The 27,743-nt window shown below is 41.0% G+C and overlaps 1 protein-coding gene across 1 annotated transcript in view; it reads right to left on the reverse strand.

The window, feature by feature from the left end:
- The window catches only part of EGF (epidermal growth factor), a gene marked incomplete at its 5' end in the record, with an annotated part of 64,353 nt that overhangs the window by 31,811 nt on the left and 4,799 nt on the right, over window positions 1–27,743 (reverse strand). Inside the window, 8 exons of the mRNA XM_082482771.1 lie at window positions 1,189–1,311; window positions 3,915–4,037; window positions 5,026–5,151; window positions 13,035–13,237; window positions 14,838–15,068; window positions 18,037–18,218; window positions 19,210–19,409; window positions 22,944–23,075. Of these exons, the coding sequence (XP_082338897.1) occupies window positions 1,189–1,311; window positions 3,915–4,037; window positions 5,026–5,151; window positions 13,035–13,237; window positions 14,838–15,068; window positions 18,037–18,218; window positions 19,210–19,409; window positions 22,944–23,075 (1,320 nt within the window). The remainder of the gene's footprint in view (window positions 1–1,188; window positions 1,312–3,914; window positions 4,038–5,025; window positions 5,152–13,034; window positions 13,238–14,837; window positions 15,069–18,036; window positions 18,219–19,209; window positions 19,410–22,943; window positions 23,076–27,743) is intronic.

Consider the following 27,743-nt stretch of genomic DNA (forward strand, 5'->3'; position numbering starts at 1 on the left):
AAAAAAAAAAAGGAAACACAACAAAATCAGAGGTATAAGCAAGAGAATGATTTACTCTGCTTAGGATTTCTACGCTGCAAAGCATTTCAGTGACTAATAGGTTTACTGAAAGGCCTCCCGCTGAAAGCGGATGTCTAGTGAAATGAAAGCAAATTAGTAGTAGCTTTTCCCAGAATTTTTCCTGAAAACACCTAACACAAGATGGGGGGGTGTGGGAGTGGGATGTATGAAGAGGGCTTCCAAGTGTTCATCATTTCAGAGAACTATTTCTCCCATGCAATTCTCACCCTGTCTACAACAGAGTAACAAATTTTTACCAGACTTTGCACTCCATGCAAAGAAACAGCAAATTAATGCCATTCTCTCCCCAGAAGTTAAGCTAGGATGGTGAATCGATGAAATACACTTTCTAATACAACAAACCAAATTTTTTTTTTCGTACAAAAAGAAAGTATTCTTTCTTCTTGGGGCTGTACAATGGTTATATCCACAACTCCAGCCTGAGCTTACTCCGTGGAGTGCCCCTAGCAAAGCAGCAGCACTGACTGAATCTACGCATGCAGTACGCTCCGCAGCACGTGAGGGATGTAAAAGGGGAAGGGGATTTTTCAAGGTGTAAGGCTGGCATCAATGGAGCTATCTTGACCCCTAAGACTGGAAAGATGCAGTTGAAAAGCTCCAGTCCCCTGAATCTGGAAAGCTCACCGGAATGGGGAATGACAGATTAGTGGGTGTAGCAGCTTCAACTATTCTGACTGCAAAAATTCCTTTTGTGGGTAGTTAGATGAAATTGCTGTAAGTTAGAGTGACTCTGAACCTGGGTTACACCGTGTCAATAAAGTAATTTTCAGATTTCAAGCCCAAATTTTGTCCTTCTATTTCCCCTCAAATATAAATGTTTGATGTCTCCTGCAACAAACAGCTGGGAGGTGCATCGATCTGTGCTGACAACAAAAGAATTTGGCTTGCAAACGCTGGATGCTGCTGCTAAGAAACATCTATTAAAAAATGAAGACGGATATTGTTCATCTCAGCACTGGAAGAGCCTGACATTCCATTGCCTCCTATCTTGTACAATCATTTACAGCTGTGCAAAATGAGTGTAAAATGCCCTCATTCACTTCTGGCTCTCAGTGCTGAGAACAAACAGGCTTTGGCAGTCACTAGAGCCAGAAAAATGTTACTTACCCGTGCATGCCTTGCCATCCATTTTGAGTACAGATCCCTCAGGACAAAAGCAAACAGGCCCTTTAGATGTTTGAAGGCAACCATGGCTACATTCAGTGTCGTTACTTGTACAGGAAATTAGCTCTACAGCAATTTAAAGACGAAAAAAAAATAATCTTAAACAATGAAAAAAATTTTTAGTAATCCCTCCAAAAGAGATGTTAACACTTACTTCAATAGCAAAAGAAAAACAGAGAGAGAGAGAGAGAGAGAGAGAGAATGAGACAGAACGAGAGAGAGGGAGAGTGAAAGAGCAGAAGAAAGAGCGGAAGGAAAGAAAGAAGAAAAAAAAAAAAAGTGTGATGTTGAGACTACAGCACTTCTGTGGTCTTTCTAGGATTTGTTTCGGTTTGTTTTGGATTTTTTCCAAACTTTTTTCCCCACCCTCCCCTAATTATAGCAAAGGAGAAAGCCAAAATTGCTGGGTCCTGAAGCCATTATACTGATCAGCTTTAAATTTTCCAAAATTGTATGAAGAAGTGTTATCAAAATAGAGATAACTTAGAAAGCTTTCTTTTGTACATTTCATCCAAAACAAATCAGGTTTTGAGAACTGCAAGGAAGTTATACGAAAAGAATAAGTATAAAACACAAAGAGAATGAGGAAAAACTACTTTTCTACTGTTCCAAGGGTAACAGAGAAATGAAAATGAAAATCATCAATGAAAACGGGAGATGAACTTTCCAGAAATACAGCTACGTTCCTTAGTGGTAATTTTTGAAGCTGTAGGGGCAAAACCATCTGAGGACCTGGCAACAGCTTTCCTTTATTTTGCATTATAATTGTTGGAGTGCCAACATTTTTCTGAGTATTTCTTTAACGCAATTTCGCAGGATATCCTCCTTCTGCCCTCCGTATTGCAGTGCCGCATCTCTTTATGCCAATTCTAGCGCCATATGGCAACACCCACTGGAAGACTGGAACTGATGCGGGTTTCCCACAGCTGCTTCTTTGAATCAGCTGCATACGCTGGCTTAAACGGTGCGTAGCTCTTGCAAATACGGCTTCTCCAGGGCAACTGCGCTCTGGACTGGATCGTTCTAACCCCTTAAGAAGAGAGTCAAGAAACTGATCTTGTTTCTTTCTAACTAGAGGTTGTGGCTTTAGATGAAGGGCTTTGTACAGGAGTTGGAGGCCAAAGCATCAAAATATCTGGTCAGCACGTGGACTTCTCACCTTGCATATCTCTCTCTCAAGTTGCGTAGCTGGTGACATATCTGCCTTGTGCTGCAGTAGTTAAGGAGTTATACTGTCCATGCTGCTTCCCTAGCCTGTGTTAGAAAAACATTATTTTCTATCCAGTTTGAGCACCTCAAAATGTAGGCATATATTTCAAGCTAGTCATCCAGACTAGGACTGAGTGGCACAGTGTCTAACTGTTGTTTTGCACACAAAAGAATATCCCACCTCCCAAAAGCCTCTGGCTGCAGGAGTCCTATAGGTTTTACCGTCATATCTTGCTGCCTTCTGCAGTTGTCACGCACATCCTGGACCCCTATGTTTGGGTCACTGAACCCTACACTCCAGGCTCCCTCTTAATAGAGAGGGACAAGTGACTCTTGGAAGTCTAAAATAGATACACTGACTACTAGAGTCTGTTAGACTCTGATACTCTCTGGTAGTGACATTTAATATACCATAGGTCCTGATCCTGCCATAATCCAGACTGAACTCACTGGTGTGCACTGGCACTTCTACTTGGGGCATATACCGATGTTTTTTTTCCATGGAAACACGGTAGGAGGACCCTTTGCTTATGCCTAAGTTTCACTTTATTATGAAGTAGAAAAGTGACTGGGAATATTTCCAGACCTCAAAACTTGGATGCATTTCACATTTTATGTTCTAGACTTACTTTAGGAAGGCTTCATTCATTTGTAGGCTGAATATACACAATGCTACATAAAGGGAGAACAAAAACCTTCACTTTGACTCTTACTGTGACTAAAATATGGTCCCTGAAGCTTACTGACAGACAGATCTTTACTTTTTTCCCTCCGCTTCTCTGTGTTCTCTGCATTTAGTTTATTCACATTTGTCCGGCTTCAGAGAGCTTCCTGGTTTACATACCTATGTTATATGCGTAAGTTCTCTCAGGCATACTTCTTATACGCAATTTAATTCATAAAAGAAAAAAAAAAAGAAATCAACACCACAACTGCAGTAGGCCCCCAGAATAAACAACTTTATGAATACTTCCATGTGTCTTATTCATTGTAAACAGATGCACGGGCATTTAATTTCATTAATTTCATGCACATTAGCAATGCTATCAGCCCTGATCGGAAGAGAAAAATGATGCTATAAGCTGCTCATTCAGAGAGTGTGCAAATTGTTTTGCAGGTTGGGCAGAGCGATCCAAATTCAGAGATCACATTTAAAAAGATAGAACTGCTTATCCACCTGGAATGTACCACAGGGCCTAATCTGAGCAGAGAGGTCTCTCTGGAGACCTCGCTCTATTTTTTCGCTCCTGAAGAGGCTCACACTTGATCATTCACGTGTAACTTACAGTTCCTTAAACATGACATCTGAATTTGGTTCACTCGGTTTAAGCTGATCCTACTTACATAATAAGGGATTGGAAGCGAGCAACGCAACACACAAAACTTTCAGCGGTTCCAGTGTTAAATGAGGACTCTCTCCAATATCATAAGGGAGGCGTTTATGTATTACTGCTACTTACCATGACATGTTTTCCTATCAGGTAGAAGAACAAAACCTCTCGGGCAGGTGCAGTAATAGGAACCAGGGATGTTCACACAGCCCAAAGTACAGCCGTGATTCCAGAAGCCACATTCATTGATATCTGCCAAAAGATGCACGTGCTATGTCAGAATAACATAATCAACCAGTGCCAGGTAATTAGAGTAATGAAACAAACTAGTAGTCTTCAAGAAGTACTACTTTATCCCATTCATTTTACAAAAATACGTTCGTCCTAATAAATGATAAAAAGCAAGTTTGCAGACCTTCATCAAATAAGCTTTAAAAACCTTCTAGCAAAACCTACAGAGGCTGCATGCGTCCAGCATAGCTGCCTAGAGGACTTCCAAAAGTATGCCTTCCCATACAGACTCCAGTGCCAGTTAAATCCTGTGTTCCCCCCCCCACCCCCCCCCCCAAAAAAATAATCACATCAGACACTTTCTGCAGACAAAAATTATTTGAAAAAATCTGGCTCCAACAGAATTTAAGTAAAATTCTCAAAACACAGAAGTGGTTTAGAAGTTGCAATTCAGAAAGCAATCTTGGTGAAATTCCCGAGAACTGGATGGCTGCTGTCCAGGCAGGTCTGGAATCTAGGAATTTTGATGCCTTTATGTCTTTTCAAATCTGGTTGTGTAGTGAAAAAGATGCTTCTAAAAGTGGTATGTTAACTATTATTAATAGTAATGTTAGATTTTTATTAAAACAATCCAGATTAAAACATTTAGAAGCATGTTAAGAATTTGTGACTTTTTTGAAAGTGAGACTTAAGACAGCCATCTTGTTGCAGGATATTTCAATGTGTCACCTTTGGTGATATATCTGTTTTAATTTTGACAAGCACCCATAAGCATGTCTGCTTATCAGAAGCTCCTTTAACTACTCAGGCTAAGACCAAAATTTCTTGCAAGAGTAGAACTTGTGACACTTCCATAGGTCTCCTTTTAGACTATTTCAGAACCAGAAAGGACACAAAACTGAAATGGCAAAACTGGAATTTTTAAATCCTCAGAGTGTGTTTTCATACTCAAGAAAAGAAGAATTTTTTCATCCGATGGAATAAAGCTGATGGGAGATTCGTGTATTACCTTCACAAAACTGTTTATTTCGACTTAAAATAAAGCCACTAGAACATTTACACCGATGAGTCCTTGAGTCTGGCCTGCAGATTCTTCTTCTGCACTTTTCTTTGTTCAAACCACAGTTTCCTTTTTCTGGAAGAACAAGTATAACGTAAGTGTAATGGAGGTCTTACCATATCAACCTTCAAGGAGAAACTATTTTGAACAAAGATGCTCAGAGATGTGTCTTCTTCTCAACAGCTACTTAATCAACCTGATGAACGTATTACTAGAAAATAGCTTGTATTATTTTCTATTGGTAAAATCAGGCCAAAAAGTCACTATAAAAATGAAGACTGACTACTTGGAAGACTAAGAGTAGGTCTGTGTGAATGATGATTTCTAGGTCTGTGTCAGCAAAAGCAGATCTCGAGAGAGCCTGAAGCAGAGGATGGTTTGGTTTGGGTGCATACTTATAGTGACTATGAAAGGGAAAACCCTGTGTAGCAGGCTTCATATGCCACCAGTCCTGCACAGAATTATATGTTACCGGGCTCTGTAAAAGACTCAGAAAGAAGAGAGCAACAGAGAGAGAGCACACATGCACAGGGAGGGAGAAGAGAAATTTAAAACAGAGAGAGAGAGAGAGAGCATACAAAGACTAGAAATTATTAGTACAAAGCAGTGCTCAAATCCCACATAAACAAAAATATAGCTGGACAGATAATAATGACCCTACTTTTCATTTGGACAAAAAGTGTTCGCACAGTCTAGACAATCTTTGCACTGGAGTGGATCACGGTTTCTGACTATGAGAAATACAAGCATTATAAATCTTGAACTCAGATTTAAAACTCAGAATTTTTCAGATGTCAAACAAGATATGTTCAAAGTTTCTTCAAAGGAAGCAGAAAAAAGTACCCAAAAGGTCCCCAGAAGCCTTCCTACTTCTTGGGCTTCACAGGAAAAGGTAAACAGGTATTCAGACATCTTTTTTTCATGGGAAGGATTTGCAGAGCCTAGAGTCTGCGCCCAGCTATCTTTTAGAGCTGGTGCTTTCACAGATATGCGACACTCATGGTTTTATTTTTGTCTCCCAAACTATTATTTTTGGTTTAATCTTCCTAATCTTCTTCTGGGGTTGCTTGCCCCTTTCCCAAGCCCAGAATAGCTGAACTGCTGCTACTGAATGTGGGTATGCAGCCACCCACACACAACGCTGTCTTTGCCCCATGCTGCCTCTGTAACACATGAGAAATCATGGGCTCATACAGACAAGGAAATTTGTACGTGAACATTTCTCTTGTGCTATTTCCAATCCACCCTCTAAATTCCAAGAGATGGAAAGCAGCATAATATTTAAATTCAACATTTAGTCTTCTGGTAGCCACAAAGGAGAAAATGCTGGCCATTTGTTGGAATGAAAGATCACACCCATAAAAGACTGAAATAATTTCCCAGAAACAAACCTCAGCTTGGCTGAAATCATAGAATCATAGAATGGTTTAGGTTGGAAGGGACCTTAAAGATCATCGAGTTCCACCCCCCCTGCCATGGGCAGGGACACCTCCCACTAGACCAGGTTGCTCAAAGCCCCATCCAACCTGGCCTTGAACACCTCCACGGATGGGGCATCCACAACTTCCCTGGGCAACCTCTTCCAGAGCCTCACCACCCTCACAGTAAAGAATTTCTTCCTAATATCTAATCTAAATCTACCCTCTTCCAGTTTAAAACCAATTACCCCTCATCCTACCACTACACTTCCTGATTAAGAGTCTCTCCCCACCTTTCCTGTAGGCCCCTTTTAAGTACGGGAAGGCCGCTATAAGGTGTCCCCGGAGCCTTCTCTTCTCCAGGCTGAACAACCCCAACTCTCTCAGCCTGTCCCCATAGGAGAGGTGCTCCAGCCCTCTGATCATCTTCGTGACCCTCCTCTGGACCTGCTCCAACAGGTCCATGTCTTTCCTATGTTTGGAGCTCCAGAGCTGGATGCAGTATTCCAGGTGGGGTCTCACCAGAGCAAAGTAGAGGATCAGAATCACCTCCCTCGACCTGCTGGCCACACTTCTTTTGATGCAGCCCAGGATGCAGTTGGCTTTCTGGGCTGTGAGCGCACATTGCCGGCTTATGTTGAGCTTCTCATCCACCAACACCCCCAAGTCCTTCTCCTGAGGGCTGCTCTCAATCCATTCTCTGCCCAGCCTGTATTTGTGCTTGGGATTGCCTCTACCAATGTGCAGGACCTTGCATTTGGCCTTGTTGAATTTCATCAACATTGCACTTACTTGCATCAAACTGATTAATTCTTCTCTAACAAAAGTATCATTAAATGAAAGATGATGAATGGATGATTAGGTGGATATAATCTATGTTATTAAGCATGCTAACTTTTGAGAGACTTGAATTTTACATAGTTTTAGCTCAGCCTCTCTTTTTATAGAACTCGTTTTGAACTGGACCCTTAAATCTTTGTCCGTACTGCAACTGAATCAGGAACATACAATAGTGGGGTGTCTAATCTTCAAATACAGAACTCATTAGAATGACAATGTGGAAGTACACGCAATCATAAAACAACACAAAACAGAAAAAAGTCCGCATTCAAGGCTGCATCTTATGCTTATTACTGGTGCTGGACTTTTGCCCCTTGCTTGTACCACTATTGATCTAATGAGACCTAAGACACCCGGGAAATACACGAAAAGTAACAGTAGCAATAATTTTGCCATCTGGGCAATCTCAGGAAGATAATCTTTTTTAACTGAATAATTATTAGAACTCAATATTGCCAAATCAATATATATTAAAAAAAAAATAAAAACCACATTTAAAAAAAAAAAGTGAATTGTAATTAAATTATGAATCATGAAGTTTTTAAGATAATCTTTTCTGGAAGAATAACCATTAAAAGCCATACTTTCTAGTTTGCTTGGGTTTTGTGGGTTTTTTCCCTCCCATCACCTCTCATATATGGAAATGGGTGTTCTCAGATAATAGCATGATGCTGGTATCTTACATTGGAAAGAAACACAACATAATTCCTCCCCCTAAAAATATCCTGAGTGTACTGAATATCATTAATCTGTAAGAGAAGATACTTTAAAAAAAAAAAAATCCAGAGCCAGTCTCCAAGATTTTAAGGTAATTAAGATATTTTATGAGCCATTAATGTAAGTGTGGAGAACATTCCAGCAGGCATTTATAAATATGCATACTGTCATCAAATCTAGGGTTAGCTATCAAAGAGAGTTGAGGTAAATTAGAGGCCATCTTCCAAATACTGCTTTACTAAAGTTGTTGTGTGGGGTAATAGCAAACCCATAGCTGAATTAATGCTCTTCTCTGTACCTATTGGCACTGATGAACCCAGGAAAGTCTTTTGAAAAAGAAAGGGAAGAGGGGAAGTGAGGAATTTAAGTAGTAAAGTAAATAATATGAATTCCAGTAAAAAAAAAAAAAAAAAAATCAAATCACGTCAGTTGAGCTCTTCTCATCAGTTCCCTTTTCATCTGAAGGAACTCACTTGCTATCTGCTTTAAAGAAGGTCTGACAATTCACAGCTGACACTACATTGCAACATACACTTTTTTAGCTTGTACAGAGCATCCAATTAGTCTAGGTATGCTTTTATCTCCAGGTTACTCTGTTGTAAGATCAGCTATAAATCTCATTTCTACTCCAGGCTCATTAGTCCTCCTTTCATCCCAGTTCTTGCACTGGATAAACCAAGCAATGTACATGCGAGGTCCAAAAGGTTCATCTGGATTCAGCCTATTAAGCTTCTTTCTACTCCATCATTTCCCAGATATCTTTACAAGAAGGTATTTGGAGTAAAAAAAAGGCCTACTGCTGACCACACTTACTGTCATACAAAAATTTACTACACTTGTTGGAAATACAGGGGTATATACCGCAAGGCATTTAAAAACACTACTAGTTTATTTATTTATAAAGGTGGGGAAACCCTCTTTCCAGTGGAAAGAGAAACACCAAAAAGCAGCATGTTCTGTTGGAAGAAATGGAGTTAATCTTCTGAGAGAAAAATAAAAGCTAAGCGCTCATAGTCAATGAAATTACGCTACACACTCTTGTGGAGAGGACATCTGTAACACAACCAATAGCCCCTGAGGTTCAAGGGACCAATATCTATGAACTACTTTTCTTGGTCACTGTTTCTTCCTCACCATCTTCATGCATATGCAGACGCGGTGACAGACACCCAAGGAGGCCTCATGAGACCTTCCAAATCATATTGGAACAAGTCTGAGATGTGTGGATGTGCCACTGTGTGCACCACAAATGTATCCTTCCCTAGTTACTCCATGTGAGAGCACCAAACTTGTCAGTTGAAACAAGTGCATCTATTTGCCAAGATGACTGTTTTCCTCGAAGGAAGCGCAGAACGGGTATAGACTCTGAATGGAGGCTCCCTCTGTTTACAAGTATAAGCTTCATTTCCTGGAATACTTTCCCTTCTGCACCTCAACATCTCTTTGCACTGCAAACAAAGCATTTGAAAGGGAAAGTTCCCTTGAGGATCAAGGCTCAGATCAGGCTCAGGAAGGAGAGACAGCATGGTACTGTACAAAGCTGTTGGTTGGCATGAAAAAAGACAATGCCTATTTGATAAGAGATATTTAGAAATGGTTCAAGAGAGATATTTAGAATCATAGAATGGTTTAGGTTGGAAGGGACCTTAAAGATCATCGAGTTCCACCCCCCCTGCCATGGGCAGGGACACCTCCCACTAGACCAGGTTGCTCAAAGCCCCATCCAGCCTGGCCTTGAACACCTCCACGGATGGGGCATCCACAGCTTCCCTGGGCAACCTCTTCCAGAGCCTCACCACCCTCACAGTAAAGAATTTCTTCCTAATATCTAATCTAAATCTACCCTCTTCCAGTTTAAAACCAATTACCCCTCATCCTACCACTACACTTCCTGATTAAGAGTCCCTCCCCACCTTTCCTGTAGGCCCCTTTTAAGTACGGGAAGGCCGCTATAAGGTGTCCCCGGAGCCTTCTCTTCTCCAGGCTGAACAACCCCAACTCTCTCAGCCTGTCCCCATAGGAGAGGTGCTCCAGCCCTCTGATCATCTTCGTGACCCTCCTCTGGACCTGCTCCAACAGGTCCGTGTCCTTCTTATGTTTGGGGCTCCAGAGCTGGATGCAGTATTCCAGGTGGGGTCTCACCAGAGCAGAGTAGAGGGGCAGAATCACCTTCCTCAACCTACTGGCCATGCTTCTTTTGATGCAGCCCAGCATGTGGTTGGCATATTGCCGGCTCACATTGAACTTTTCATCAGCTGACACCCCCAAGTCCTTCTCCTCAGGGATGCCCTCAATCCATTCTCTGCCCAGCCTGTATTTGTGCTTAGGCTTTCCCCAACCCACATGCAGGACCTTGCACTTGGCCTTGCTCAGCTTCATGAGGTTTGCACCTGTCCAGGTCCCTCTGCATGACATCCCTTCCCCCCATCATGTTGACTGCACCACACAGCTTGGTGTCGTCGGCAAACTTGCTGAGGGTGCATTCAATCCCACTGTTGCAAACAAAGATGTTAAACGGCATTGGTCCCAGTACCAAATCCTGAGGAACACCACTTGTCACTGGTCACCTGGCTATTGAGCTGTTGACCCCAACTCTATGAGTGAGACCATCTGTCCAGTTCCTTATCCACCAAGTGGTCCATCCATCAAATCCGTCTGTCTAATTTAGAGACAAGGATGTCGTGTGGGACTGTGTCAAATGCTCTGCACAAGTCCAGGTAGATGACGTCAGTTGCTCTTCCCTTATCCACCAACACTATAACTCCATCATAGAAGGCCATCAAATTTGTCAGGCACAATTTGCCGTTAGTGAAGCCATGTTGGCTGTCACCAATCATGGAATCACAGAGTTTCAGAGTTGGAAGGGACCTCTAGAGATCATCTAGTCCAACTCCCCTGCTAAAGCAAGATTGCCCAGAGCACATTACTCAGGACTGCATCCAGGCGGGTCTTGAAAATCTCCAGAGAAGGGGACTCCACAACCTCCCTGGGCAGCCTGTGCCAGTGCTCTGTCACCCTCACCGTAAAGAAGTTTTTCCGTGTATTTCAACGGAACTTCCTATGTTCTAACTTGTGCCCATTACCCCTCATCCTGTCACTGGGAACCATTGAAAAGAGCCTGGCTCCATCCTCCTTCAACCCACCCTTTAGATACTTGTACGCCATAATAAGGTCTCCCCTCAGCCTTCTCTTCTCCAGGCTAAAGAGTCCCAGCTCTCTCAGCCTTTCCTCATAAGGCAGATGCTCCAAGCCCTTTAATCATCTTAGTTGCCCTTCGCTGGACTCGCTTCAGCAGTTCCCTGTCCCTCTTGAACTGGGGAGCCCAAAACTGGACACAGTATTCCAGTTGTGGCCTCACCAGTGCAGAGTAGAGGGGGAGAATGACCTCCTTCGACCTACTGGCCACACTCGTCCCTATGCAGCCCAGGATTCCATTGGCCTTTTTGGCAACAAGGGCACATTGCTTGCTCATGGATAATTTACTGTCTACTAGGACCCCCAGATCCTTCTCCTCAGAACTACTTCCCAGCAGGTCCGCCCCTAACCTATACTGGTGCTTTGCATTCTACCTCCCCAGGTGCAGGACCTTGCACTTGCTTTTGTTGAACCTCATTAGGTTCTTCTCTGCCCAGCTCTCCAGCCTGTCCAGGTCACGCTGGATGGCAGCACGGCCCTCTGGGGTGTCAGCCACCCCACCCAGTTTGGTATCATCAGCGAACTTGCTGAGGATACACTCTGTCCCCTCATCCAGGTCATTAATGAATATATTGAACAAAATTGGACCAAGTATTGACCCCTGGGGGACACCACTGGTTACAGGCCTCCAACTAGCCTCTGTGCCACTGATCACAACCCTCTGAGTTCTGTCACACAGCCAGCTCTCAATCCACCTCGCTGTCACCTCATCTAGCCCATACTTCCTCAGCTTCCTAATGAGGATGTTATGGGATACAGTGTCAAAAGCCTTGCTAAAGTCAAGGTAGATGACATCTATGACTCTCCCCTCATCCAGCCAATCATCAACTTACAGTTTCCTTTTTGCTCATACAAGCAAACACTACTTCCTCCTCATGTCTTTATACCACCTATACCTCTGGGAACTCCTGGCCATCTTCCCTTGGGAGTTCTGCAACAACTGCTTGACACACAAATGCCTCTTATGCTGTTTGCTCAGCTGTTCGTATCCAAGCAAAACCGGTGACAAAAGCTATTCCATTAAAGCAAAAATACTCTATGTCTGCTTTCCAGAGATCAGAGAACAAGACATTATTTCCCCTGGACATCTCTCACTTCCTACTGCCTCATCAGGAATCCTCAAGGAGGGTGAGTTAGCCATAGTCAACTACCTTCATTTTCTGGTCCATAGTAAAGGCAGTGAGAGGACCACCTCATAGTGTAGGCTGCAATTGATATCAAAGAGACCCAAGGCTCTTATTTTATAGTTATTATGGCAACTTCGAGCCTGTCTAAAACAGGCCGACTCTTAATCAAACCATTTCACAGCAAAGCTGAGACATCCACAGTATCACTCGTAGGACATACTACGCACTTAAAAACCTTCAGTGCCACAATAATCAGAGGTATTTAGATGCACATTAGAATAAAGCTTCCAGAAGGAAGCAGACATTTCATGAAGGTAATCTGCATGGAGGGTTAAAAAGATGTATGCTTTGTGCATTTAGCAGGAAAGTATAAAAACATCTTTGTGTAATCAAAGGGAAAAGAAGGAGAAAATCACATTTATCTGCATGTGTATTCAGAGTAATGAAACAAGCAGTTCATGCTCAGCACACTTCCAGCCTGATACTCCAGCTGGAGTTACACACACACAGTGGAACTGTGAATCACTGAAGTTAAAGGAAACTTTTTCCTTGATTCCACTGATGCCTGGAATTTTGCCAAAGAAAATTATTACTGTGACAAATCAGAGTGTATGACATTATTATTCTCACACATACAACTGTATCATTACAGTTTACTTACCAAAATCCTGAGAATCTGTTCTTGCACCCGGCTGTTTAAATGGATGCACCAATTTTATCTCCACTGGTGGAAAAAATGATGGCTTCAGGCTAATTGTGACTAGAACTTTTCCAGTATACTTGTTAGCTCTCCATATCATACCAGATTTCAACTCTGAATAGTACAAGTGCTCAGCAAAGAGAGACATACCAAGCAATTGATGTCTACAGAAAAGAGAAGATAACACAAAGTGTCACATTACCTGATCCATCACATTACATTACTTATGTGTTTTCTGGGCATCTAGTTCAGCCAAGTCCACTGCAAATAACATTTTTTTGTATTCTTATATATATCTCGTATACGTGAGAATCAGATGAGGTGCCAGAGACATTCTCAAATACTCCAGCACCCAGAATCCTGCAGGTTTGCAAGAAATAGATGCAAAGTGGATAGCCTGCATTTCTCACAGGTTATATGAGTTGTTGCTCAGGACTGACTCAATTGATCGAGAAAGCCTAGGTACCAACCGGCTCCTGGTGGACCCAGAAACTAAAATGGACACTTGCTTTGTTGAAGGATGTAGGCCAGAAAAGTTCCTCCAGTTCCCATTTTCTAGCGCCTGCTCTGATGCTTCTCACTGTCCCAGGAAATCAGGGTGGAGACGGAATAGGACATTCCTAAAATCCATCCTGCTGCTTCTCCTGTCACAGGAATTTAGTTTCCATTTGCTGGTCGGTTATAGCGGCCAGCAGGAACCACAAAAGGGCCCAGTTTTAAACAAGAGGGAAACTAGAAAGATACTGAAAGAGGGATTTTTGGCCTCCACTTTCCAGTATATATCCCAGGTGGAAAAAGGAGAATACATATCATCCAGGCTCAAAGGGAAAGTGTTGATGCCCTAGTGTACACCAGCCAACTTGAGGGAGAAAGGGGAAAAGTGTAAGGAAAAATCCAGTGTGACAACTGGCAATGTGGGGAGAAACCAGCTTTGTGTTCACCATATGCAAATGGTGTGCTGCATATTTAAATCAGCAGGCCAGCCAAACCATGTATTTTTCTCATTTGGCCGTCGGCAATCCCTATTACGCACATGCCTACCTCCAGCCATACTGACAGAATCTGCAGTGATATAGGGTAACCATTTCCTGAGTACCCCACTGCAAACATGCCCACCGTGGAGCATCTGTACCACTGCAAGGCACGAAGGCCAAATATTAAAGCTATCAAAAAACACTTGGGCCTAACAGACCCCTCGGCTGCGCTTGGCCCCAGCACTGGGGAGGAGAGGGGAACAAGGCTGTGGCACAGGACGGTTTTCAACACATCTGCTGATGCTTTCGGGAGAGCCTGAGTACAGGGGTTTATCCGAGCCTCCCCGCCCGGCAGCTAAGGAGGACAACAGGCTTAGAGGAGGATAGGAAAGACCCGATCTAGCTCAGTCTCTTGAGCACAGCTCAGACACCTGAGCTCACCCACTGTGACCTTGGACAAATCATTTAATCTCTTTGCTTTTGCCTTCTCTATCTGCAGAAAAAGGCCACTAATAAACACTCAGAGAGGATTTCTAAGGATTAAGTAGTTATCATTTGCTAAAAGCTTGGAAGATGGAGAGTACTGATTGGCAGTGTTATCGTTACAACAGTCACTTTTCTCCATTTTCCATCAGTAGTATTAGATTTACAGTTACAGGCCATTTGCACTACAGTTTATACTTCTTATTGTGTTATGAACTGACAAAACAAAAGGGAGAATGAGGAAGAGAGCTTAACTGCATCCCTGGGAAATGAGTGTTTTATTTCTGACAAGCTCAGGAAAACTCACCGGACAGAATTTTTGAGCAAACGAACAGCTCTACCATCATAGTCACACGATGCAATATGGGAAATCTCTTTCCCATGGTCATGTTGGATCCAGTAGAGTCTTGTGTCAACCAAATCTAGTGAGATGGCCTTTATTTTTTCTGTGGTTCTTAAAACATTTCTTGCAACACTTCCACTGAGGGACACTCGGTATATGCTGGAAACTGTACCATCTGAAGACCAAAATAATAGCCTGCAGACAAGAGAGGCATGTTTTGGGAAAACAAACCAAAACAAAACAAAGCACCCAAACCCCATGTTTGCAAGATCACATCACTGCTACACACTCCTTGTTTAGTTGCTCCTGTATACAGAATTTTTCAGTCTTACCACAGAGCTTTGAGAACCAAAACTAATAATAAAGCAAAGGACTTCCTTAGTACGTACTCCCCTGTTTCAAGAAAGCCCCATATGCATCTCCCCTTAACATAGCTCTATTAAGAATGGAACTGACAACAAAGCACTGTCTGTTTAACAGAAGCAATGTTACCACCAAAGTTTTGTTACAGTTGTTTTCATATTTTTATAAATATGTTTCTGTCAGAGACTGTATGACTGTTTAGGAAGCAATGACATACAAGAAATTTCTCTCATGTAGGTCAAGCAGGAATCAGCCCAGCTTAACCACGAAGCACTATTGTCTGTGTGTCTGCTTTGTTCGGCCATGCAGTCGGAGAAGGAAACTGGAATAATCTCTCAAACCTATGGATAACTGCTGCAAACCTGGGGAAAGGCACATCTCTGAGGCAGACACGCATTGCCCTCTGCCTCTGGGGAGGAATCTATCTCCAGAAACTCTAGTTGAACGCATCACTTAAGTGCTTAACTTAAAAATACCATTTCTATTATTGTTCTCTTTTTTTTCTACCTTCCTGCTGGTTATAGCAGCCAGACTATGCTGTTGTTAAATTAAGACACAGTCAAAATACAGCTCCAATGCTCAAAACAGTTATGCACTGAAGCTACTTATATATTAAGTTATCCACGGATCAGAACCCAGATTTGCTGATGTGACTAAGGTTAACAACAGTTCTTCCAAAATAGCAAGTTATCCCTCATTCATTTATATTTTATCTTTTAATGTTTGGGTTTAGATTCTTTGCTTGTGTTCCTTACGCACAAAAATTCCAAGGAGCATCATCGTTTTGCCTTGTGTTCACAAAACTGGAGTATTTATATTTACGAAACGATGTAGCATAAAGACAGCTTTACTATGTTTATGTTTATCAATTTTTAAAAGCCCCAAAATGGATTAGATCTCACTGGCAAGGGATCATACTAAACCAGTAGGAAGAATCAGCCCCCGCCTCATGGCTTTTCCTCACTGTTACATAGTCTACAGTTATCATAGGTTATTAATGTATAGGTGAAAACATTTCCAGGAGGACAGCCCAATTTTATACTGCTATTTTTAAGCACTTTATTAATATCTGCTTGCATTTCTTTTACAGACAAGGAAACTATGAAACAAAGGTGGTTATAGTGTCTACGCCCAACTTTTGCAAATCAGTGTAGGAACGGCATATGGTATGAACAAATAGGAAGACAGCAGGAGAACGAAGATTAGAAACCGGCTTGAGTAATTGCCAGCCTTTACTGTATTTGATCTCTATTTTTCTTTAGTCTTAATCCTTATTTTTTGGCATTTCTGAACACCATTAACAATTAAATCAATCTCACAGCAATAGTTATATTAGTACCACTAAAATAATCCTATCATTGCTAATAACCTGACACATCTTCTGAGAAAAATCTCTATTATTAGGGTAGCACACTGACCTTAATTACTTAGGAGTTGCACACTTTTGAAGGAAGACGTTGTTCATATCAGATTTAGTTGATGTTTATGCCTGTGCCCGTAAACATACTGGGGGTTTTAATTCACTTCATGTTAAAAATAAAGCCCTCAGAGTTTTCATACAAGCAAATTTCCATAGGGTATAAAAATTATGTTCTACTTCTTGAACTCTACTTTCTTTACAGTTTATTACTGGCTTACTGGCCTCCCTGTCAGCACATGAGTACAGCTTTTATACATGGTGAATGACACCTAGGTGAATACGCGCACTTGAGTCTCCCCAAACTTTCGCATAAGTTCAGCAAATACATCCCTATAATGCCATTTGTAACATGTGTTTTGATGGCATTTGACAGTCTGAGGACTTGTGAGTATTTCCAAGATTGGTAAATACTACATTCAAAAGCAATCAGAAAAAAAATAAAATATATGGGCTGATGTTCAGATCTTTCAATCCTACCCAAATGACAAGACTCCAAAGAATACTAGTAATGCTATTAACATTAGAAGATTGGTTTATGTATAAACATACTAGGAAAGGACACATAAGCCTTAATATTAAAATACTTTCACATACTGCTGAGCAACTTTACTGCAAGTCAAAAGTGGCAACAAAAACATGCTTTTGCTGTATGAAACAGAAGCATCTCAATGTCTCATCAAGCTTTTATTTTTGCAACTTTAATGGAAGAGGTTTATCATGGAGACACGACTGTGACAATTCATGTTGATAACTCTTGAAGAGGCCAAATTTCTTGTGCGAGCATGGTTCTTAGTGTAAATGGCTTGAAGCTGAAAGAAGGATCTTTATGAAGACCAAATTACTGGTGACACAAAGTAGCAACAGTAAATTCAGAACCAATAATCACAGCAACTGACAGAGACAAGGGAAACAGGAGCAAAACTGTAAGTTTAGACCTTTTTTTTTTTTTTTTTTTCAGAAAATATACCAATTTATATTCTAATAGTGCCAGGTTTGGAGCACAAGGGACTCCTAGCATCTGCAGGCATCATTCCCCCTTGCTGTTCCAATGCTGCTTTCTGCTGCCCTGAAATTTTGCTGTCTTTGAGAAAGGATCAGCAATGCCTTTTTTTCCCCTTCAGCTATCCTCACTAGCAAAATTTTCCCTGATGACAAAGAGGTGTAGATTTTGCATTAGACTTTGGTGGGCTTTTCTCAAGCATTTCTTTATCTCTTATGTGCCTATTTATCCTTTATCCTCTTTTGTCAAAGTTCAAGGAGGTACTGGACTATAGATAATACACTGTGCACAGACTAGCCCAGCAGCCTATAGACTGTAATCATAGTACTTTGCATATTTTGAGTCCATTTCAATGAAATTACTAACCTAGTTAAAATTACCTTTGCTCAGCATCAATGGTAATCCTTGTGGGACGACCAACATCTCTTAGAAGAACTCGGCGTTTCTTCCCATTCATGTCTGTCGCTTCTATGGTTGCTTTCTGTCTATTGGCCCAGAGAATGTCTTGATTTATCCAGTCAATAGCAAATCCTGAAATGCCTTTGTCTATGTAACATAGTCTCTGTAAACAAACAAACAAAAAAAAGTTGACAACAAGAAGCATCCTAATGATTACCCTAAACTTGACTTTCCATATAGGGAATAGAGTGTCAGACTGAAGCTTCCCATTTCATTCGCTTGATTCGTTTTCGCTCAGACCTGTAGATATTTCTCTTTCTTATTCTTTAATCATTTTCATTTGGTCTTTGTACTTACACATATCCCTTCTGAATTGAGCGACCCCCTGTGAAAGGGGAAACTCTTCTCCACGAGAGCTACAGTGGACTAGTCCTTTTGCAACAACTTCTTGCATTTGGCACGCTATGAAGCACTCAGACCCTGTACTGTTACAGATGGAAGACTTCCTAACACACTGTTGCTGGACCCTGATGCTTAAAAATTAGCGTAAAGTACATCAGTGAAGACTCCACATGGCTACAGGAACACTGGCAATCTCTCTCAGACAAAAGAAGGCTCTCACCGCATTAAAGTTCAGGCACAACAGCCTGTCTGCCCTTCTTAATCAGCCAGATGCAATGAACTGCACAGCTTTTTCTGAACAAAGGATGAAGTGCTAAAAGAAGCATTTGTGCAACCATAGAAACCAATAAAAGGTTTGAGAAAAAAATGAGTAGGAATTCAAGCACATTCTTCTCATACCATTTGTGCCAGTTTGAGTTACAGTAATCTGGAAGACAAACTACCATAAAGCCAGGGATTAATTTAAAACTGATAGAAACATTATTGTCTTCAAAGCTTTAGTTGGTCTGAATTTCCGCTCCTTCATTTTTGATTCCCCTTCACTTCTCACAGAAAATACTAAATGTACTGTGAATGCCAGCATAACAGCCTAAACTCAGGATGATAACTGTTATGACAGTAAAAACTAATTAATAAGACTGAAGTGCTATCAATGAAAAGGAATGGCAGAATTGTACCCAAAGAGCAGATGGTTTCCCTAGAGGGTTTTATGCCCATTAACTTGGAGAATTCCAGAGAACCGACTACTTTACCTCTCGTTTTGTGCCATTCAGGTGAATTCTCTGAAGTAGTCGCCTTTCAGAGTCTACCCAATACACTTTCTCTTCTGTATAATGAAAATCCATAAGTGTTGACTGCCCAGTGTCAGCCACCAATCTTTCATGATTGGTCCCTTCAATGTCCATTCTAAAGATGGCATTTCCATGGCTAAAAAGTAGGAAGGGTGCAGGGTCTGGTGTGGAGAAAACAAAAAGAGACCAATTAATAGATAAGCATTGCACTTTTTCTGCATTAAGTTCTCATCAGTGTTATATTAGCCAAAGAGAAAGTTCAGGATCTAACCATCTCTCTCATATTTTAATGATAAATTTCCAGGCATATCACAGAGAACAAATAAGTTATAAATGTAATAGTCCTTTCATGTTTAATGCTGAAAATTAGGTAAAAAAATCTGTGTCATGAAACTGCTATTGCAGTGGTTGTTACCACTAATCCCAAATCCTACAGCCTAATCAGAGTTTAGAAGAACCATTGCATGCGTGGCAACAGAGGTTGGAAGAATTATGCCACGGATGCGTCTCCAAGGTGAAGACCGCTTCCAACTATGGTTCTATAGCAAGAATTTGTCACAGAGAGGCAGTCCGGAGTCTCACTTTAGCTATTCAAACAGGGAAATTGAAGATCCCAAATCAGGGCAAAGAAAGAAGCTAGAGACTGTGGAGGTTTCTTGTGATGTCAAGGGCTGAAAGAAACCAAAAGACCTGTATTTAAAACTCCTACAGCTCAACAGGAACAAATCCTTTCAGAACAAAAAGTGTATTCATACTGAGTGAAGTGTAAGACCATACCAGTGACTTAACATAAAATATGTTAAAATGAAAGACATTCCAATTGTGCCCCAAACTCTAGAAATCCAGTTAAGGTTGAAAGTGATAAGCAACTAGGATGGTCCAAATAGCCTTCATGCAACCTGAAAACCATGATACTGTGATAAGTATGGAAGTACAATTAATAGGACATAATGGTTGGGGCTGCAGATTACACTAACACAGTTTTATCAAGTCCTCTTTGCTATTTTTAGGGTATCACCATAGGGCAGGGTTAAGATTGCCCAAGGAACCTTAACTGCATTTCCAAACCACAATGGTTTTCATTTAGGCAATTTGAATATTACAGATGTCTATCAAGTGTATAGCAGAGGAAATGAGTTTTTACATAACCAGTCTCATTTTAGCCTTAATTTTAAAAAGAAATATTTTTTTTCTAATTTAAAAAAAAAAAAAAAAAAAAGAAATTTGGGGGTATACAGCTTACTCTTTAATTTACCACTAAAGCAACATTCAAAGAAGAAAGTCCATTGCGGTGGTAATAGTGGGGATTTGTAACATGGTTGCCTGAAAAACAGGCATACAAGTAATGCTCTAACCAAGTGACTTTTGATATAGGTCTAACAGAATGACAGCTTTCAAGCCTGTCTAATCACTTGTTGAACTGATCTTTCTGCAATGCAGAGCAACTGTCCATTTGTCAGGGATGGATGTCATCAAAGATGCACTATCATCAGTTTTCTTCCACATAAACTTTTGAAAATTAAACTAGCTTTATTGACCAGTTTTGCAACCTTTCAACTAAATATCTTTACTATTAGCATGGAACCTGAGGCTTTAAACTCAACAGACATCACTTCTACAAATTTTAGCCAGATGCTCCACCTTCATCATGGTTGCAAGTTTGTTTTATTCAACCCCTTTCACAGCAGAGGAATGGGCCCAATTTTGATTTCTCCAAGTGAAGAGCAAGCTAGGCAGAAAGTTCCGACAAGGACCCAAGATGTAATTTTCTTCTGTTCACAAGGAAGATTATCAGTACTCTGTTTCTATCCTAACAAACTGGTTTCTATCTCAAGTTTTTAAGCTATCACCCAGTTATAACAGCTGCTTCTAAGATTTTAGCGACTCCCTTTTTCTGCTATTTGCACTGAGCAACCCCATGTGAGAATATTTAAACTATGAAGATTTGCTTTACGTAAATGGTAAATGAACGGTGAAGTGTAGCAAGGTTGATTTATTTCAGGAATTTGACAGCTGTACTGCCCTCATTTTTGCCAACTAGTTGACCAAGAGCATCTAAATACTTTGGTTTTGTCCTTTCTACTCTCTGAATTTCTTATCAGGTGCCTGTGTATAAGAGCTTTAAATGGAACAGGGACTGAAAAAAAAATAAAATAATCTAACTTTGATTGCAGAGGCACCAGTCAGATTTGGAACTTAATTTTATCAGGGGTTTAATGAACATGTAAACAACATCTGCACCAAAGAGCTTCCTGTCTTTAATACATGAGGGTATTTCACTTGGTGTACCCCCTGTAGAAGGGTTTATACCTAGCATAAGGGTTTCTTATCCATCACAGTAGCTCTTGAGCCAGCACTCGCTTTCTACTGGTGCTATAAATGTTAGTAATAATGTTAAAAAAAGTTGAAGTCCTCCAATATTAAGGTAGGATTGTTCTTTGAAAGATACCTGTGCACACATATCACTGCGCGGTAACATATTTGTTTTCCCTTCTCTTCAGTTCAGAAGTGAAGAGTTTACAAAACATTTGATTAAAAAAAAAAATAAATTAAAAATTCTATTTAAGGGGCTAGAGATATTTAGGCAGGGCTACAAAAAATCCAGCTTGGGTCTTTGGGAGTCACGTGTTGCTGTCAGTAACGATGATTCTAGGAGCTGACTGAAGTAATCATGTTGGTGCCAATTTGGGAGCTGCACAGAATACTTTTGGTTACATTCGTGGTCCCAAAGGCTACATTATCAGGGAATCGAGTATATCTCCTACTTCTCGGGTCAGAAACATTCCCCATCACATCCCGTCTCTGCGTTAACAAGATTCCCAGGCAAACATTAGTCAGAAAACGAAAACCTGAGCTCCTGGATCTGAGGGGAGCTGCAGCATATCCCAGACAGGAACCAAAACAGACATTCAGGAAACCCGGGTGGAGAGGTGAGAGGTGAACTTCACACCACTCCCACCTCGTACTCTAGATGAAATATAGTGTTAAACCAATCAATAAAATCCAAATAATTTTTTTTTTCCTGGGTAGCATCAGTTGAGGATAAATGAAGGTTATTCAAAGGCCATAACTGTGGATATTTTCCTCTTAGAAGCCTAAAAACTTTTAAAATTCAAAGGCACCTTACACATTAAAAATCAATTTATACACTGAGGACAGAGCAAGGGAGAGAAAAAACCTCACAGTAACACTCATGTTTATTAAGAAACCACCGATGGACCAAACCAAAAATAAGGACCTCCTGCTTATGATTTCACAGCACTGTCCCTAAAACCTAAACACACTGGAAATACATCAATGTCAACACACCAAAAGAGGCAAAGTTAGCAAAATCTTGTGTACTGCCGTGTTTTCCTGGAAGTAGTAAGGATGGGATAAGAGAGTTTGCAGTTCCAAGCACACAGAGACAGTATGTTTACTAAACAGGAAGTCATTGTTTATTTTTATTTGTTTGTTTTTATATGTTCTTTTACCTTCCCACCACCATACTTTCCATTCTTCACCATCACTGTTCTGCGGCATCCACTTTGGCCTTGCTGCTTACCCACACAGTAGAAGAGGCAGTTTTTCCATCAGTGACCCAGGGCACCCCAGTCGCTGTCTAGTAGGGACCAGATGGGCATAGTTCACCTTGAAAAATAATGCTAAATCTCTAAAGCTCTTTTTTAGCCATCAAAAAAAGAAAAAGACCTTACCGTTCACATAGCAAGACCATTTGTCAATATCCAAAGTGTAGCCGGGCAAACAGGAGCAGATGTAGGACCCTGGCACATTGATACAGGTTTGGCCACAAGTTCCCAAACCACCTTCAAGGCATTCATCAATATCTGAAACGGGTTTTTGAACAGATAGGAAAATTCAGAAAGCAAAAGTAGCGAAGAGAAATACCACCCTTGACATAGTTATCCAATGATAAATTGGTCACAAAATGTAATATCCCATCAATAAAAAAGGGAGAGGAGGATGGCTGTATTGCTTCATGCATTGGTTTCAGAATTATTGTTTTGTCCATTGTCACATGCACAGTGATTTATTTTTTTTTTTTTTTTAGAAGACCGCCCAGGGAAATTACCATTCTCCCTAGTGCCTGGGCACTCTGGTCTCTGATTGCTGAAACACAGAGAACAGACTTGTCTTGTACTCCATTTCTGTGATTTGCATTGTCATTTGCTATGCAAATGCTGCCTGCAGCTGCTTCCACAGTGATAACTTTGCCAACAAATTAACAAACTTTGCAAAACAGCAAAGCAGCAGACTACCACAGCACTGAGTTCCACATTGAGCTCATTTTGGTTTGAGTCAACTCTCAAAAATACATACAAAACACCAAAATACCCACTATATTCTGACACCAACAAGAGAAACGCAAACCAATGCAGCAAGCAAACTAGTTAGAAACTTGGCTCTTAACTGGTAGATTAGGTTACAGCCTTTAAGAATTAAAAGACATTTGATGGATTTATGGTGCCCGAGGCAGTAACTATTAAGTCCTATATTAAGGACTTTATTTTTTTAATAAAAGGTCATCACTGAGGAGCATATTTTACACTAAGGGGGAAAAAAAAGTAACCCCTTTGGCAGTACCGTGGATGATGACCCATGGATGTCCCCAGAAATTTAGATAAACTTCAGTTCCTACTGAAAACATGCCTCTGATAGTAACTTCCCGAGGTGTTTGATGTCTAGCAGTACCAGACCCTGGTATATTTCCAGCATAACCACTGTGAGGGTTGTTCTAAGGAGCAGTTTTTTCCCTGCCCGAGATCTATTTGATGTCAGTGGCTTTTGTTCTGGGTTTTATCATCTCACTTTGCACACACGGGGAAAAGGGAATCAACACAAATTATTTTGAAGGGACACATTTGATGAAATCACTAAAGGACATAGATTCATAACCAAAACTATATATACGTATTGAGTTATTCCAAGTAGAGCTGACAACTATGTTTTTTCTGTATTCCTGATCAAGAATTTAGGGCAATGGAAGAAGAGCTTTTCCTTGGATAACTTATCTTAGATGACCATTTGAATCAAGTGCAAATTATCAACAGTGCTTCAGGAGGTCTGTGTGTGTTAGATGAGGATCCCCCGGGTTCAAAGGAGGTCAGAAACGGCACCTTATGATAACTACAAGGAACTGCAATTTAACCAACTCACAGCAGCACTTTGAAAGAAACTTTCCTTGTCAGTAACCTAGGGAGAGCGAAGCAACCAGATCTCCAATATCCCACGGGTCTGGGAAACTGTCTCCTTCAACTGCTTTAAACAACTACGTGCAGTAGAAGTGTTTAGGGGTTTCTAAACACTTGTCAGGTAGCAAAGTCAAACACTTGTCAGGTAGCAAAGTCATTCAAAAAGAATGTCAATGCTTTACAGCCACCTAACATGTCTGTACAGACTAGGGAATGTTTCCATAGTGTTTTCAGAGTTTTCCCGCGATGTTGTTCCACATAGCAGATGAATTATGAGTTTCAATGTATGAAACGTAATCAGAGCACATGCCACTGATTTCTGTTGAACAGATTACAAAGGTAAGCAGAAGCATTTTCAGCAACTTAATTCCACAAAGGACTCTAATTCTAACCCACAATCTTCTTCGAACAATCAGCTTTCAGGAGCATATTTTCCCACATGTACTAGGGATGTACGTGCCATTCTCCACAGCATTAAAGGAGCGACTCCTCCAAATCCCCTCTAGAAAGGTTTGACTGGCTTAGAAGTTTGTTGGTGGGCTACAGAAACCGTGAGCTCCAGGCTGTCAGCTTCCAACTAGCTACTCCTGGATAATACCGCCAGCAAGTCATTAAAAACAAAGGGCTCTTCGATAACCTACACGGGAGGGCTTTGGTGACCTCAGCTCGTTGTCACAGCTGCTGTCAGTGTTAGCAGAGATGCGAAGGAGTCTGCAGGCATGAACACTCTATCTCTCCCCGAGGCACTGGTTTTCAGCTGGGGTAACTGGTGACTAAGCCAGTTAATCTGATCTAGTCACCAGTACGAAAGCAGGTGCAAGGCTCTGTTGATAACAGCTGTAACGTAGTTCATGTTAGTCAACACACTTTTATGACAATAGTGGCTTGTTAAATAAACCTGGTGCTATTTCTCTGAGGAAATCACAAGTCTGGGTAATAAAGGCAACTGTGTAGAAGTAAGACTGCTAAAGACAGAAGTCACATGACTAAGCAACGTGAAACAGTGGTGAAAGAACTATTATTCAATCACAAGAAAGAGCACATTAAATAAGATAGGCCTGACCTACAGATTGTATCTGCAAGACTGCTTAATCTGAAAAGGATTTGTGTTCATACTGAACAGAAAGCTGATCTCTTAGCATGTCACTGGGCAAGAAATTTCAAATCACGACACGTACCAAGGCAGGAGAAATGAATCATAGTAGGGAAATAATTTTATTTCTGTATATGGCAGTGATCTGACTACATTGGCATGCTGTTTGTATTTCTCAGATATAGGTTGTTAAAGGATCCTGAAAAATTAGAAAGTGTATACAACAAGGATAAAAAGCCTGATTTGAGGGTAAGGAAAAGTGCCTTTCCGTGAGGCACTTAAAGAGCTCAGTCTGCTCAGATTATCAGAAAGAAGCTTGGGAGAAGGATTGATCACAGTATATAAATACCTTCACAAAGAAAAAGTACCAGATTTTCTAAAGGACACTTTAATCTTTCGCAGGAAAGATTTAACAAGGACTGATGGCTGAGAACTGAAGCCAGGGAAATCAAATTTAGACATTAAATTCACACTTTAACGGGAACCGTGATTCACTAAGGGAACTAGCTACCAAGAAAAACCGTGGAGCTTTGAAAAATATCAGTGGATATTCTCAAGTCAAGATCAGACTGGGAAGACATGCTTTAATCAAGCACAGGTTACTGAGCTATGTGCCAAGGTAACTGGATAATGACCTGTTATTTACAGGATGGATTTTCCAGCTTTATATGAGTGTACAAAACTGACTCTCCAAGAAAGAGCACGCTGATTGATCAGGCTACAAGAATTTACACTGCCTCCCCAGTAATTGTACTTGAAGAGAGGATTTCAGGGTTATCAATCTGCCCATTTTCATCACCACCAAAGTTCACATAATAAAAGCATAATCCCACACATACTGAAAAGCAAGCAATTGCCCCAGCTGAAGAAAGGCTATAGTGGAAGAATAACGGCCCAATAAAAGACGAGGGGCGCAGCGGCGACAGGCGGCTGGGCCACGGGAGAATGCCCCTTCCAGCGGCAAACAGGAAGCACCAACAGACACAGCGCTATTGTAAAACACGCCGCAGCGTTGAGAACATTCAGCTTTTGCGGCGCTAACAATGGAAGAGGGTCCTATGCCTAACATGCTCTCTTCTTTGCTTAAAGTACCAAAAAAAAAAAATACCCTAAAAGAAGAAGACCAAGAAAAAAGCTGTTTCTTAAGGTTTAGGAAAACTCTATCATAAAACCATCCATCGGGTGTAAGTAGCGGTGCCTTCACCTGCACTCTTAGTGCCAAAGCCAAGCGCAGGGTCGCATCCTGCTGTAGCTGTTTTACGTCTCCTGGCAACCGCTTCCCCCAGTGGGAACTTTACCCTGTGAAAGAAATCAGCTTAGTGAACACAAAAGCTGTCTGCAGTGGCCTGACAGCCAGCCCTGAAAGGAAGAATGAGGTTCTGGTCAGATCTCAAAGGCTTCTTTATGCAAAAAATGCCTTGAGAATCAGCAAAAACGATGAATCATGTCATCATGATGTTGGCAGCTCTCAATGACTTTGCATACAAATATGCTACTTTATTGAGAGTCCTGAGAAACGCTCTGATTGCAGAAGGTGGAGCATTAGTATGCCTGACAGGGATACAGAGAAACCACAGTGAGCCAAAACTTGCGTTTTGTTAGGGCCCCAAATACATACATTATATACGCAATATATATATGTGCAGATACACACACTCAAATAACCTCACTCAAACTTGGTTCCTGTGGAGTAGGACTGGAGATGAATTCAATACGCTATATATCTAGCCGCCACTATAATCTTTTCAACAAGATTGAACATGAAAGTTCATCTGTGTTATGAAGAAAGGAGCCCATGCCTTTTATCCATTTTGTTAAAAGCATACAACTCAAAGAACTGAAGATAGCCAAAACCAGAAAAAGATGCTCCATCAGCAGGTCATGATAAAATAGACAAGACACAGCTCAGAATCTTCTTTCTCTAATTTTAAATGAGGCTTAAAGTCACAATTTTTGAGAGGATAGAGGTTGTGAAGTGCTTAAAGACTATGGTAAGAAACACAATGTGAACACGATAAGGTGGTTATGAACTCCTGGACTCTTCCAGTCCAGAGCCGCAGAGGTGATCATATCACAGGTATGACAGCAAGAGCAATCATGTCATTAATCAAGTATAAAGTAGAATCGAATTTAGAATTGAAATAAAATTCAGAAACCACTTCCAGACATCCTGAAGAGAAACAGCAAGAGAGATCTCAAGGGACTACAGT

The sequence above is a fragment of the Vanellus vanellus genome (genome assembly GCF_965231255.1).
Source record: "Vanellus vanellus genome assembly, chromosome: 4".
NCBI classification, from domain to species: Eukaryota; Metazoa; Chordata; class Aves; order Charadriiformes; family Charadriidae; genus Vanellus; species Vanellus vanellus.